General features: G+C 39.3%; 2 protein-coding genes across 3 annotated transcripts; one reads left to right on the top strand and one right to left on the bottom strand.

Annotated features, from left to right (window-relative positions):
• Positions 1–2284: 2284 nt before the first annotated feature.
• ube2s (ubiquitin-conjugating enzyme E2S) lies at positions 2285–6188 on the bottom strand. Its single transcript, XM_044358554.1, has 4 exons — positions 6000–6188; positions 4331–4478; positions 2824–3014; positions 2285–2724 (listed from the first exon to the last, which is right to left on the bottom strand). The coding sequence occupies exons 1-4, from the start codon at positions 6000–6002 to the stop codon at positions 2356–2358; spliced, it is 711 nt and encodes a 236-aa protein (XP_044214489.1). The 5' UTR covers positions 6003–6188; the 3' UTR covers positions 2285–2355.
• A 4000-nt stretch (positions 6189–10188) lies between these two features.
• Positions 10189–15240, top strand: josd2 (Josephin domain containing 2). Of its 2 annotated transcripts, none has more exons than XM_044358556.1 (5): positions 10189–10524; positions 10765–10893; positions 12482–12607; positions 13207–13401; positions 13695–15240. In XM_044358556.1, the coding sequence occupies exons 2-5, from the start codon at positions 10772–10774 to the stop codon at positions 13804–13806; spliced, it is 555 nt and encodes a 184-aa protein (XP_044214491.1). In that variant the 5' UTR covers positions 10189–10524; positions 10765–10771; the 3' UTR covers positions 13807–15240. The 2 variants fall into 2 exon arrangements, with proteins under 2 accessions (XP_044214491.1, XP_044214492.1); XM_044358557.1 differs by lacking the exon at positions 10189–10524 and adding an exon at positions 10596–10697.
• The last annotated feature ends 4 nt before the right edge of the window (positions 15241–15244 follow it).

The following is a 15244-nucleotide window of genomic DNA, read 5'->3' as shown; positions in this document are numbered from 1 at the left end:
GAGCTTTTAATTCTGTTTAGTGTAATTCTGGATAGTTTAATGAATAATAATGCATCATATTTTATTTGTTATATTTCATGAGTAAAATCTGAATTAGTGTAACATTTATCTGTCAATGTAGTGATTCAGTGTTTTCCTCTGAAGTAGAAATAACACAGTTGCATAATTTTTAAGTGCTTTGGGGGTCTTTTGTAAGATATTTCTGGGTACAATGAGTTAGTATAATAACATAATTCAGTATTTTTCATATCTAAACATCACGATAAATCTATAGCTGTTTGGGGGCCTTTTATTCGGGGACCCCAGGCTGTTGCCTGATGGTTAAGTCCGCCCCTGCTGTCAAATACAGTAGCTGCTTCCTCACAATCCTTAGATCTCTGACACATGAATGAATTAAGGTTTTTTCTATAAATTTAAACCAAGGACTATGTTAAATGAACTGGAATCAGTGATTACAGGGTGAATCATGATCAACACCATAACGTTGTATGTGAGGCTGGAAACCCAGACCACATATGAGACCACTAAGATTGATGTCATAACACATTACATTATTCTGAAGTGTTTCTTCAACGATAGCGGCAAAGACAATGCTAGAGGTGGATGCCAGGTGTGGAAGGAGGTAAGCACTTCCAAAATGCGGCTTGGGGAAGGTGTGTAAAGAGTTATCAGGAGCACCCAGGTGTCCAAGGGCCTGATGATTACCTGCATGGCAGGCTGCTATTTCTACACGGGTGGGTGGGAGGCCAGCGTAGCCAGTCATTAGATGGTCCAATGACGCTCTACCGGGTGCACTTTCACTCACTGGTTTGCTGGGGTGGATGCAATTACTGGTTTTCTCATAATGGTTATTCCATCACTGCAGAACAGGACGCCACTATAAACAAAATTAAGTGCTATTATACGTCACTGAACGGTAAAAGCTTCACCCTAGTATCAATTCCCAGCAGCTACACTGAGACTTCACTACAGAACAGCTTCATTTTTTACCATAACAAATAATTATGCAAGCAAAAACGACATCAAATAAAAGAGCAAATATGACTCATTTTTCATTTCACTTCTCGTATTTCAATGTTTTATTAACTTAAATAATTTAAAATGGACACAAAAATATCCACCTAACAGTTTGCACGGTGACAGGAGTTTCAGAGGCACCTTTTCCGTTCCAACTAAGACAGAGCTTCAGTGTGTTTCCTTGGGAAATGTAGGCCCCGCATGCATTTAGCACAGAGAGAAAACCTGCTCAAAGAAATCCTGCCGGTGCAACGGGGGTGAGGAGACGATTTCTATCAAACGTGGAGCTTCTCCTACTGATGTCTTCTCTGGTACCCACATGGCTGGTTGGAAAGCTGGGTATTTGAGAGCACATACTGCTTTGTAGGGGAGCAGGGGGTAGTATAAGCGAGTCACACCACTGTATGTTCAATACAGATAAAAGAGGATTCATTTTCTATTAACGTAGCCTTGCAACCTACCCTAATCCCTTACAGCCACTCATCTAGGTCTTCACACACAACCACAAGACAGCTGAATATGGACATGTCAATTATAAACAACTTTTGAAAATACTGGACAGTGAAACCATTTTAGAAAAATAAAAACTTAAAGGGATAGAGATTTTATGAAGAACAATGACAGACTTTCTATACTCCACTGCTAACTCTTTCCATACCTTTACTTCATTCAGATCACAAAATGGAAAACAATTTTAAAAGATTTTCACTATTTCATGTGACATTAATACTTCTCTCCCAATGACTTCTTGCATAATTGTTTAGCAACTTCTACCATTATTTTCCTTGCAGCTCAATTTGAAAACCTGACTTTACTGTAAATTATATCCTGGTTTAGGCTCGGAGTGAGCCTGGCTGAGCAGTACACAGTACCATCACAGCGGCATTTAGCAGGAGACAGTTTAAAAAGAGCCGACATCATGTTCACAGCTGATCTAGGACAATAATAGTAATGTCTCATTAATGGACAGACATTAGAGGCCATGTTTAGCACAGTGAAAACCCATTTCAGGTGTCATTCATTCACAATAGGCCAAGGGAAAAATGCAACCGATGACATGATTTTCGCAGTGAAGGAGTCTTCTTTCTTTTAAAAGAGGAACAAATATCTTTCGTCATGTCTTTTAGGTATGGAAATAATTAACGAACCTGTAATGCCAACAGGACGAGACAAACTAGTGGCAGAGCAAAGGGGAAGGTATGAGTAAAAAGTGGACAGTCTGGATCGGTGGTAGAAAGAGGCGGGGAAAAAAAAGGGAACAAAAACATCGTCAGCACACTTCAATATTTATATTTACACACTCTCGCACACGCACACACACTGAATTTTACTGAGGTATTAAAGTCGCCTCAATGCACGCTTTTTATCTGCTTTCTTTTTCCCTGCTACATTATTAGTGCTACTACTATTGTTGCTATTGCTGGTGGTGGTACTGGCTCCATTAGCTCCGTTACCCAGAGCTGCTGGCACTGCTGCTGCACTGGGTCCCGCTCTCTTCATAGGGTCGCCTGCATGCTTCTTCGGCTGTGGGCCGTCGTTAGGGTCCTGAGGTGCCCCAGAGGTCCCGCCAGGCCCGCCCATGGCGTGGATCTCTGTGAGCAGACGAGCACGGGACTCATATTCTGCATAGTCCTCTAGGAGCAAGCGTCCAGCCTCTTCATTCAGAGCCGACTCTGGGTTCGGATGGATGAGAAGACACTTGATTGTCTGTGGGGAAACACGGGAAAAAGATGGTAGTTTAAAAATACTGCAGCGAAATCAACGCAACTGACAATCAAAACAACAAAGACTGATGATCCCTCTTACAAGTAAGACATGTCTGAGGCCGAGTTCTGCCTTCCAGTCCCTCTTCAACACGTTGACACAGATCTCTCCTTTGTGACCCACGTTGGGGTGGAAAATCTTGGTCAAGAAATACCCCTTGGGTGGAACAGCAGGGAAGTCCTTCCCGAGGACCAGACGCATTCGGAAAATGCCACCAGCAAATGGAGTTCCCTCTGTCAAAGCATAAAGAATTCATCACATGAACAGTATGTCCTGACTGTGCCAATCTTGCTCAATAAAAAGAAAGAAGGTCACAGAGCGGCAACTGAGTCAACTGACAAAAACAGAAAACATTACATCAAAGTCCATCACAGATCAAACGCCTTGCCCCTAAATTAACAATTAATTTAGGTTATGATGAAAGCAGTCACACACACTAATGAATATGTGACCTTATTGTGTTGCCACTTGAAGTTAATGACTACATGATCTACAACAGCTGACAAATACACTGCCTTTGACTGAAGAATGCAACAAGCAAAACTTGGCAGAGTATCAGCACCTAATAAATCAAAGTGTTGCGGAGAAGGTGCTCTGTGGTGGAAGTATCAGGCTCTTCAATGCCTACTGAAGCAATGAGTTTGTAGTGACATGACAGATTGAACATTACTGGCTGGATGGTTTGAGCCAGATGTGTATCACACATGTAATTAGCAAAATCTAGAATGAATCCTTTACACAATAACGTACATTTTTGAGGAGGCATAAACAAGGTCTGCTGGCAGATCGGCTTATAACCAACAACCTACAGTATTGTGGAGGAGACAACTGTAAGAGCTTAGACGACATAAGAGCTAACATAACAGCTACGAGGTGTTATTACCACCAGCTGAAAATATAGCGTTGGTCATTAGGTGAAATCTCTTCACTGCCAAATGGTTATCAAGTTATTTTACTAAATGTGTAGTGGTGAGGCAGCTGACGTGAAGCATGACATGGATGCAACATGCATTGGAAGTTGTAATTATATGAGTGGTGCACAACCAACCATGAGCTACGAGTTGCCTCACTGGCTAAAGTTAGCTCTAAATTAAGAAGTACTGGCACTCTAAAGGCCAGGGAGTCATGTAATTACAAAACTGGATGATTTTATTGTAGGAATAACTTCATAGGTTAGCTGGATGATTATGAAGGGAAAAAATTAGGCCATTTAATAATAGCAAGCCAACTTCTTTTATTTTTTGGAGTGCAGTATATGGTCTACTTAAGCCTTGTGTGATTGTTATGTGTCTGTTAAGCTGTTCCATCATTAAAATGTCCAAATTCAGGTTGCTCTGCTGACCTTTCAGTAATTTAATTTAACATCCTTAAAACCATGGTACGTGAGGCAATACAGTGAGAGACTGTAGAGATGAAAGAGTGTGAGATTCTAAAAAAACAATACAGATTTATGTATGAGCTGAATTTACTATTAAGTTGATCTCTTCGATTTCACGTAACAAAACTAATTCATCAGAGTCTTTATGCGACATTGTATTGCAATCCTTACCCGGTCCTTCAATGGCTGTGTGCAATTCAGTAATATCTTCATCGCTGGGATAAATCTTGATACCCTCAGGCGGGTCTGCTGCTAAAGCTGAAACCTCTTTGTATACCAAGCGAAGAACATGAGGGGGCAAATTCTCCACATTGGAGTTCTGGAGAGACAAAAAAGTAGTTAAGCCAACTCAGGTTGTGCATGTGCAAATATAAGTCCTGTTATAAAAGAAAACCTAAAAGTTAGATGTGTTTTGAGAAATCGTCAAGCCGCTTTACTAACAGTATTAACTTACTGACTGAAGGGGATGAAGTTCACCTTGGTGGACAGAAAGTAGTTAAATGCACCAATATAACTGTAAACCAGATCTAGTGCTTGATAGGTTGTCTACACCAGTGTGGGAAAGCTTTAACAGTCCCCTTTTTTTGCTGCCAACAAATACCAGTACAAATCATGCAAACAAATATTGTGGTCTTATAGTAATAAAGGGACGTCTTTTTAAACTTGTTTTGCACTTGTATTTAAACTTGGACTACAACTACAACTAATGATTATTTTCCTTCAGACAATTAAACAATTATTTTCTTGGTTAATCATTTAGTCTATTAAATGTTACAAAATATTGAAAAAAAAATGGCATTCACAATTTCTCAGAGGACACAGTGATGTCTAATTTCTTTTTTAAAAATCATACTAACAGTGTAAAATATCATTTATATGAAAATGAAAACAGCAAATCTTCCACATTTGAGAAACCGAAACCATCAAACAGTCAACATTTTTGCTTGAAAAATTACAGAAATGATGAGTCCATTATCAAAATAGTTGCTGATTCATTTTCTGACGATCGATTAATGGACTAATCGTTGTAGCTCTAACGTTAGTGCATATGGTCACTGTACATCTAATAAACAGCCTTTATCAAAATAATCAATCTACTGTTTCAACACTAAAACAAACCAATGTGACTATCTTTAATAAACATTCACACAGATTTCTTTCAGTACACTGGTGTTAATAATTTAACAATCAACTAAGACGAACTAGCACTCAAAATCAAACTGCCATGAAACAAATCCACCATCGACATTAAATAAACTTTTTTTTCCTCTCTTACTGATGGACGACAGTTCTTTCTCTTCAATTTAAACTCTATATTCATAATCATTTGAACTCTTGACACTGAATCAAATCAAAGCTTTTTTGCTTTACAGGCAGCACCTAACTTAACGCTAGTGAATAACGTTAACAGAAGTTCAGCTAACTTAACGCGTATATGTTCAGCGTTAAATTTAGGCTGAAGTGTATTTGCCTTTAACAACATCACTAACGCTGGGTAACGCTGATATAACGTTAATGGGAAGATAATAAAGAGCCCGTTAGCGACCATCCACTTGATATGTAACTTTACATTAGCAACACTAGCCTAGCCTCAATCCGATAATTAATGATACAAGGTGCGCGGTGATTTTAAAATTTGATATACGACATTTATTATAGTCCATGTATTTATTAAATTGAAAAGCCGTACATAAAGACTTTTAATTAACGCCAGAGATTCCAGTAAATAGACATAACCCGAATGAGGGAGCTCGACGGCTGGCGACGGCTAAACATCGGATCAAGCTAGTAGCTACCCCCGTTAGCCGTTAGCTGTGAGCTCGGCTATCATCCCACTTACCATCTTCAAAAGGAGTGGAGATCTGGCTGGTGTCAGATGTGAGGAGACTTTTCCGTTAAGGTGTGAAAAAAAGAACTATCTTTGATGAAAACTTATCCCGGTCTCACTGTCTACTGTTCTTTTCTTCTTTTCGTTGACACAGGAACAAAAATACGATCCCCAGTTTAACCTACTGCCTCTGACCAATGGGAAACTTAGTGAGGTGATACGTCAGAAAGGTTTGCCCAATCAGGATATATTGTTGTTATTGCGTCATGGTCGGAAGCCCTATCAGCCACACACAATCGAATGTATGACTGATGCTTATCAGCCATAGGTCCATTTAAAAAACTCACCCCCGCCCCCGATTAATGTTCACAAGACAAATCTGTTGTATGAAACAGATTTAAAATGCACAAAAGTCAAAAGAATTGCATCTAAACTGAAATAATGCAAAAGGAGAACATACTGCAGATGAATAATAATTGTAGGATGACTGAGACAGAAAACAGAACTCAAAATTGCAGCTTATATGAGAGCATCCAAATGGAAAGAGTGACCACAACCAGCAAAAGCAGAATCCACTCATAGTAATAAAAAGATAAAGACAGACATTCACAGAAGTCACTGGAAAAAAAACAACAACAACAAACATCTAATTTAATCAAATACAGCATCATATTGCTGCCACCATGAGAAAGAATGGATCATTTTTGCTTTTTAACATGAAACATTCGGGGGGGGGGAGGGGGTTGTTTCAAAGTGTAATGTCTAAAAGACAGATAGATAGATAGACAGATAGATAGATAGATAGATAGATAGATAGATAGATAGATAGATAGATAGATAGATAGATAGATAGAAAGATAGATAGATAGATAGATAGATAGATAGATAGATAGATAGATAGATAGATACCTGAATAATCTACACAAAGTATTACATATGATAACAGCACCTTATACCCAAAATATGTAAGGTGCATGATTGTCCATGGGATGTCAGAACTGAGTGTACTAAATATTGATACAAACTCATGTCATATGTTGTTGGTGAACAATTTCTTCCATAAAAAACCTACATATGTAGCACCAGTGTCACCATTAAAATGTATAAAAATGCACATATAGTATAAACTGGTCAGTTTCACAACCAAGATTCGTTTTTTTTAGTTTAGTTTAGTCAGGTTAGTCTAATATAAATTCATTTTTGACTAAGATGGTCTTTCATAGTAAAAATGCAGGAGCCCGGGCGGCTGGTTACAACATACTAACAACAAAGATGATGACAAAGATCATCCAAGTCAAACATCCAAAAATTACATTCTGAGATTGTTGGAACCGTCTCCCATCACTAACAACGAGCTGCACATAGGGCACAGTACTCTAACCAAGACTGACCATAATACCTACAACAGCCAAGCTTAGAGCAACACATCTCTGCTTAAATCTCTCTTTTAATTTCTCACTGTGACAGCAATATGGTAATGTTATTAATTAAGTGAAAAGAATTTGTGTTCTAACTATTTCTGTAAATGTCTGCCTTTGTCATGACTCAAGACACACACAGACGCTTAAAAGAGTACTCATTCTGAAAAGTACTTGTACACCATAAAAGTCTGGCCCCTAAAATGTCATAAAAATCAAAATCTGTTTATCTGTTTACACCAGGATTATAATATTATAATAAGATTTTATCACACTATATGTGCCTGACACATGTTTAGCTATTCAGTCACTGTAACTTGGTCACAGGTTAAACTGCAACCTCTAGTGTTCGATGTTCATTTTGTTGCTTGTCTCTCTCCCCATGTTTCCTGTCTGTCTCTTATACTGTCACTGTTAAACATTGGCAAAATGCAGACAAAAAGAATATGTTGTCCTAAAATCAGGCATCAAGAAAGTAGCATTCATTGCATCGATATGCAGCCATATACAGAATGTACAGAATCAGAAACATGTTTATTGCCAAGTAGGTTTGCACATACAAGGAATTTGCATGGTGTTGTGGTGCAAAGCAGTCAAAAATATACACAAAATTAAGTAATTCTAAATAATAAGTAAGTAAGTCATTTAAATAATATTAAAAAAGATAGAAAGAAATTTAAAAAATAAAAAATATTTGAAATATATTCTAAGCGAGAAGAGCTGCTACAGGTTTAAACTTTAATTGAAGAGAATGAAATTAACAAAATATTGATCTGGAATGTGCAAATGTTCATTCTGCCCTACAAAGCCAAAGTGCAGTAGTAGTGCTTTTTGTGTTTTTTGTTTGCCAAGTGTAAGCATCAAATTATATGTAACTACCAAGTTTATGATTGATTAGATGAGAGTGCAGTGAATTTCAAGCATATTGTAGTTTGACCTTCAGGCTGACCTTGGCAGCTTTACGGCTAATAAAAATGCACTTTGCCTTTGTTTTACTGCAGTACAATCATATGGCCAAACAGTGATAAACTGAAGTAAGAATTGTGTGAGGAATATCTTAGTTTTTAATGTAATTGAGTGGACAATAAAGATGTCTATTCTATTCTATTCTATTCTATTCTATTCTATTCTATTCTATTCTAATGAAGTACAACAAGTGGAAATGACTTTTAATGTTATGAACAAACTCTTACAGTTACAGGTCTGTATGTGTGGATATGTAAACAACAATTAATATGAATTGGACAATTAATTGATATCAATTAATCAATTGATTAATTCTGAATGCTTTGACGGGAGATAGGCCTACACATGTAATTCTGTAACAGTTTCATTGGCCAGGGCATCCTCAACAGCAGTCTCAGAAACTTTCAATTCCTTACAGAAGTGTCTCCTGGTCTCTGGCATAAGAGGGATGAGCTTGTTGATGATGTCTGTCTTCTTGCTGAGAGATACTCCTTTGTCCTCCTCACGGAGGCGAGATGGTGGCCCTGACTGCTTCCTCTTCAAATCCTTCTCCAGGGAGTCGAGCTCACAGTGTTCTTCCTGGTCATGAGAGGTCTTGTAGAAGAGATTCTTGGAGCCTTTCCTGGCCTGAATCTCTCTCCTGCTAGCCAGCTTCACCCCAGTCTTCTTGAGCTTTGCCAGACTTTGGCCACCCTTCCAAACCAGGACATCCTCGTTCTTGAGTTTGATGACTTCATTGTTGGGGCTGGACCTGCTGATGACGTCAAAGTCTTCAAAGTCATACAGTTTTCCACCAGGGTGCTTCTTCATTGCCAGCTCCACATCACGGTGGATAGAATCTGCTCTCGTGAAACTGTGCCCAGGTTTGAAAAATTTGAGTGTTATGTCCTCCACTGCTGTCTGGTCACTACATGGGATAGTGCCATCTTTAAGAGTTTCTTCCCTCTGTCAAAGAGTTCACATTTTGACATCACTCACTTTGTTCAGGATGTCACCTATAAAGAAGCAGTAACTAGCAACCTCGTTTTCAAAGTTGGTCCTAAAACAAAGACAAACTGCAGTAAGTGAAGTTACTGCACTCTGCCTTGGTTTCACAGTGCATTTTTGCAGATACTGCAAAGCTAAAAACCCCAATAACTTCAGTAAATGAAGCAGTAGAACAACAAAACTAACAAATTGAAGAGCAGATACTGCACTTTAGATTGGTGCAAAAAAGTGCACTTTTCCTTTGTAGGGCAGCATAGTGTAAACAGTAAATGCAATGTGCAATTAATAATGATTATAATTAATAAAGGATTTATTAAATGATTTAATAAAGGATTTTTAACTCATAATCAGAGTGCCTTGGATGTTTTTTTGACTGCTTGGTCTTTCCTTGAAGAGCACCTGATTTTTTACTTCAACATTACCAACACTATTGGTCTTGACCCAGTGCAGCACTCCTCATTTTTTCTTCATTCTCAGTAAATTGTATTTCTCCAGTATCCTACAGTACGGAAGCCCTGAAAGGCCATACATTCATACATTTATGACGGAAAAACAGAGTAAATAAAATGTATGAATGTATAGCCTTTTAGGGCTTCCACACAACAGTGATAATAATACATTGGTTGTTTATCTAGATGTTTTTAAGGTTTGTTTATATAAGGATCATAGCATTCACACATATCTTTGCTGCATCCAGAGAGAGACATTTTAATGCGTCTAAAGTCTACAAAATTGTACTTTATCTTTGTTTGTTTTTTTTAATCATATTTAATATGTATTGTGAGTACATCCTTTGTTACCAGGCACCATCATCATTATTATTATCAATAACCAGTCTGAGCACTAGAGGGCGCTTCAACACAACGTCCACCCAGCTGCTGAACGTCTGTGTGCGGAAACAAGGACAGAAGTTGCCTGTAACGGTTGTTTAATTGTATTTTTATATGAAGTAATTAGTGCAGTAAAATCAGAGCGGATTTAAGCGACATATTCTCCGGTGCTGCTGTGAATACTATCAATGGGCGTGACAGCCGCACAACCACGACAACAACAACAACAACAGCAGCAGCAGCAGCACAACAACAAAAACTCCGCTTCCGGTTTCTGGATGTAGCTGTCAGACTCCAGCATCGTTTTATTTAAACGGGGAATCGCTTTATCAGCAGGTCAGTCACTTCATTTAGCTATTGTCGGTTACTAACAGTTCACTTTGCCGTCGTTATGGAAACTGTTGACAATCAAATGTAGAGAATAATCAGTAGGCTTTAGCCGTTTAGCCTCTGCCACGGTTAGCCCGTCTGTGTGAATGGAGAGCTGTTAGCTAAGCCAGCGGTGAGAGGTAGATAGCTCCTCTGTTAACGTTTACTTCTCCTACTTCTTTTTCTTGTGTGCTTGTTTGTCTTCAGCTTTATTATGAGCGAAGGAGAAGTGTTTCATGAGAAGCAACGATTGGAGCTGTGCGCGATTCATGCACTCAACAACGTGCTCCAGGAGCGGGTGTTCACCAAGGAGACAGCCGACGACATCTGCAAACGGTAGGATAACAACTCCACAGTGTGTCGGTGTTTGTTTGTTTGTGTGCTCGACTACACATAAAACACATAAAAACATCTATTGGCATCAAACCAACAAACACGTTGAAATTGTGAGTAACAAAAACATATGTAAACAACAGGGGCGGTGCTAAGAAATCCTTCCCCAGAGAGAAGATGCCCCCCGCCCCGTTTGTTATCTCCTACATTACTGAGTTTTTTCATTATATGTAGTTAACTTTTTTAACTTTATTGGAAAAATTCTTTATTTACAAACAGAAGTTTTTAGGTTCCCAACAAGCGGGTAGTTCGGGGTCTGTAAAGTGAAGTCAACGTGGAAGTGCCTTAAACCTGCTTTCTCTCTAATGGCCAGCAGGGGGCGACTCCACTGGCTCCAAAAATAAGTCAGATTGTATGGAAGTCGATGAGAAACTGACCCTACTTCTAACTGGATCTATTAATTCAGTTAACACTTTCCTAATGAGTTTATGGTCTCAATAGCTAGTTTCAAGTCTTCGTCAATACAGCATGATGTTCATTTTGTAAATTATGGTCCCATTTAATTTAATCTGAATTTGACGATAAAGCAGGGTATGCTTTTGGGCACGGCTACGTTGTGATTGACAAGTCCCTACCATGGTGATGACATTGGTTAGGAAACGTTAAAATGGTGTAACCCCAAATTCACAGAGTATAGGTGTCGTTATTTCAGTGTGTTTTCAGTTCATGAAAGTTAATTGTAACATTTTGGTCATCTAAAAAAAGTTGTTTGGTTGTACTAAAAGACCCTTTAAGGGGAGGGATGTTCAGTTTTTCCAGTAAGTACATTTTTGTTTTAATGGTTTTAAGACTGTTTTTCGCCAGCAAAAATATGTACATACGGTTTTTCCACAAACTTGTCACCAGTACTTGAACAGATTATAAGTTGGCCACACCCAAACTGTATAACCCCAGCGTTCCCGGTTTGATCCTGGCCACGGCCTGTTGTTGCATCTTGTTTATCTCCTATGTCCCCATATTTACTGTAAACTATCTAAATAAAGGCAAATACTTAAGATATCTTTAAAGAAAACACTTTAATTGATGTCATCAGTTGACTGTTTTTGAAGTTTGTCAACTGACAATCACTGACTACAGGGTTTCCCGCGGTGGGCCACCTCTGTAAACATCATAGAAAATGAGTACACTACAAATATAACATCAGCCTTTGGGGAAAAAGGGCAGGGGAGGTATTTCACTTCGAAAAAAACCATTGTAAGCCATTGTGGGCTACCTAAATTGACCATGAGACAAGATGAGTCATGATCTATGTGGCTTACCACCTCAGCTAAAGAATTTCCTGTGGAAAACCTTGTGACTTTAAGGGCTAAAAACATTTGCCCAAGTTGTGACAAACAAATAGTTTTATGTGGTGTAGGGCATTTCTTAACAAAAAATGCAGCCATATCCCGGCAAAACCACTGTGGATGTTGGGGCCAATGGTTAGGACTGGGCAGAGGACTTACCACTGATGGGCAGATGTGAAAATGAGCTGTATGGTGATATGAGAGGGATTTTCCCTTTTTAAAATGTGATATTTCTCTCTCCGTAGGCTGGCTCCACAGTGTGTGGTGAACCCCCATAGGTCAGTTTTAGGCACGGGAAACTATGACGTCAACGTCATCATGGCAGCACTACAGAGCAGGGAACTGGCCGCGGTGTGGTGGGACAAACGCAGGTGGGTGAGAACAAACCGAGCCCTGTGTGATGAGAAACTTTTAGTTTCAACAAATAGCAAGCCTTACTGTGCAAAGTTCTTTTAACAAAAATTTGCATCGTTTTGCACTCTGGTCAAAATTTTCACTTGGTGTATCTCTCCTTACTTCACAGCAAACTGTCCAAACATTAAATACACAAGTTTGAGATATTTCAACACAGCTACAGTCAAGTTTGATGAGTAAAAAACATAATATTGCTTTGCATCAGACTATCTTTAGAAAAGAAAAGCATCCTTTGAGATTCACAGAGGCAGAGATACTAGTTTCTGCACTAACAGTCATGTTACATTGTAAGTAGGAGGATCGACTCTCACTTTTTCCTCACACGTCTAACTATTGCCAACAGTTGCTCTCTCCAGCTACATGTGAAACTGGGGGATTTTAAAAGCTATTTTGGGAGACTTAGGAAGTCAGTAAGTGGAGTAAAAGGCGAGTCAGGTTGACGTCAAGTGTGTCAAAGAGTTTCCTGGAATGCACTGAATGTAACAGAGGGATAGTTAAGAATATATCACGGTGGAAGTTATGTTCAACACTTGGTTTCTCCCTCTTTTTATTACAGGACAATACAGAGCCTTTGCATGTCCAAGGTGCAAGGTTTCATTCTGAACGTCCCATCGCGCGTATCACTTGGGATCGTGTCCCTCCCGCTCCGAAGGAGGCACTGGCTCGCAGTTCGGCAAGTTAACGGACAGTACTACAACCTGGACTCCAAACTGAAGAGTCCTGTCTGCATCGGGGGAGAAGCAGAACTACGGTAAGAATGTAGCTGCATGTAGAAAGGCGCGTCTACATCTTTAAAATGTTTCCAATCCATGTGCGTGTCAGGGTTTGCTCTGGATTAGATCTCAACTTGGCTTCGGTTTGCTGCGTGGTTCCTGCTTGAACTCTTGTCTCAGCGAGTGAGTCATCACATATGAGCAGTCACATGAGGCTTACCTCACTGTTTGTGCTAGAACACTGCCTTCTAGTAATCTGGTCTCTGTCTGTGTCTACATTCTTCTAACCATTGCTTCTCTGTCATCCTTTCCTCCTCACCGTCTCTCTCAGTGCATTTCTCAGTGAACAGCTTTCTCAGGACGTGGCAGAGATGCTCCTGGTGGTCCGGCGGGAGGTGGAGGAGGACGGTTCATGGCTGAACTCTGACATCCCCAAGAAGTGATGACTTGGGACAAGGACATACCTTTACCTAGCATGGAAAAAGAAAAACTCCTCTGGGAAAAAGACATTTTTAAAAACAAACACCTCATTACAGACAACTCTTCAGGGAATGCATTAAAATACATTTGATATCTACACACAGAGGAAATTCCAAAGAGAAGCAGAGACGGGCATGTGCTCCTGAAATGAAGAACTGATGATTGTAATGCCTGAAAAGCTACGGCTAAGATATGACCCGTGTATCTGCGTTGTCCACCCTGCTCTTGGTACCTTTTTGTTTTAACACTGGGAAGGTGCACTTAAACTAACAAAGTTGCAAAGTTTGAGGCAAATATGGGCTAGTTTGATGATACTTGAGTTGTGACACATGACTGAACTTTCACTGTCTTGTGGTAGAAATGTTGCAGACAGTGGTTGTGCATAAAAAAAACAAAACAAACAAAAAACATCTGCAACAATGATAAGTGGACTTCTTTGATTACTAAAACATCACCAAGAAGAAAATAGTTGAATTGAATTTGTTCTGTTACATACGGTATCTTTGGACTTTTCTGATGTAGTCGTCAGAATTAGATCAATACGCGGTAAACTGTACGTACAAGCTGCTCGTGTCAAAATGCATCGAGCAGCACCTCAGTGAACCACCTCTTTCCCCGTCTTTGTTGTTAACCTTCTATGCACTGCAGAGTTAGATTTGTTAGCACTGTTTGTCTGTGCGTGTGTGCGTGTGTGTGTGTCATGTAGGTACAGGTACTGTGAGGGCATCACCTGGTGAGGCATTGAAGGACTGTACCGGTGTCTTTGCATGTTTTAGGCCATTTAGTATAACATTTTTTATAGTGTGCCACTTTTTTTTTAGATTTTTGAATGTGTTTTCTGATCCACCAGACAACCTTTGGCTTTCACTCATTTAGCTACAGTAAAAACAAATGAATATGCAGAGATTTTAATGTGGATGAACATCTTGTCGCCTTTTATTTTTGTCAAAGTTACATTATTGATGTGTGATAATGCAGTTGGATCCACGCACTAATGAAGCATTGACAAAAATGAAAGCAGACGTGACGCTCACAGTGATAGATTACCTATCTCAACCAGGTGTCCAGTCTCTGCAGGTTTATTCTCACACTGTTGTGTCCTGAACAGAAACCAGTGGTTGCGTGGAAGTTTGGAAGATGGCTTTTGAAAATCTAAATAGTGAACATGAATTATGATGTACATGAGCCGCTTAAGAGTTAAACATGCAAAAACACTGGCTCTGTGACTGTATGTAACCTTCATGTTTGTATTTTGTCTCCTATTGATCTATGCATATCCAAAAGAATAGGAGCACTATCTCTGGTACACACTAGTGACTAACGAACACATAAACCTAAGCTCAGAGGTTCATAATATTGAAGTTGTATTTATATTAAACTTTGACTTCTTGTTTTAAGTAT

The sequence above is a fragment of the Thunnus albacares genome, chromosome 8, assembly GCF_914725855.1.
Source record: "Thunnus albacares chromosome 8, fThuAlb1.1, whole genome shotgun sequence".
Taxonomy (NCBI): Eukaryota; Metazoa; Chordata; class Actinopteri; order Scombriformes; family Scombridae; genus Thunnus; species Thunnus albacares.
The sequence above is the reverse complement of the archived record's forward strand: the minus strand, read 5'-3'. Positions and strand labels throughout refer to the sequence as shown.

What these genes read in the sequence shown, in the direction of transcription:
- ube2s (XM_044358554.1), bottom strand. An exon ending in CACAGCCATTGAAGGACCGG is followed by an intron (nt 3,015 to 4,330) that starts GTAAGGATTGCA and finishes ATGCTTTGACAG; the next exon opens with AGGGAACTCCATTTGCTGGT. An exon ending in GCCTCAGACATGTCTTACTT is followed by an intron (nt 2,725 to 2,823) that starts GTAAGAGGGATC and finishes GTTTCCCCACAG; the next exon opens with ACAATCAAGTGTCTTCTCAT.
- josd2 (XM_044358556.1), top strand. Translation starts at nt 10,772, where the DNA reads ATGAGCGAAGGAGAAGTGTTTCATGAGAAGCAACGATTGGAGCTGTGC. An exon ending in GCCGACGACATCTGCAAACG is followed by an intron (nt 10,894 to 12,481) that starts GTAGGATAACAA and finishes CTCTCTCCGTAG; the next exon opens with GCTGGCTCCACAGTGTGTGG. An exon ending in GGGGGAGAAGCAGAACTACG is followed by an intron (nt 13,402 to 13,694) that starts GTAAGAATGTAG and finishes CGTCTCTCTCAG; the next exon opens with TGCATTTCTCAGTGAACAGC.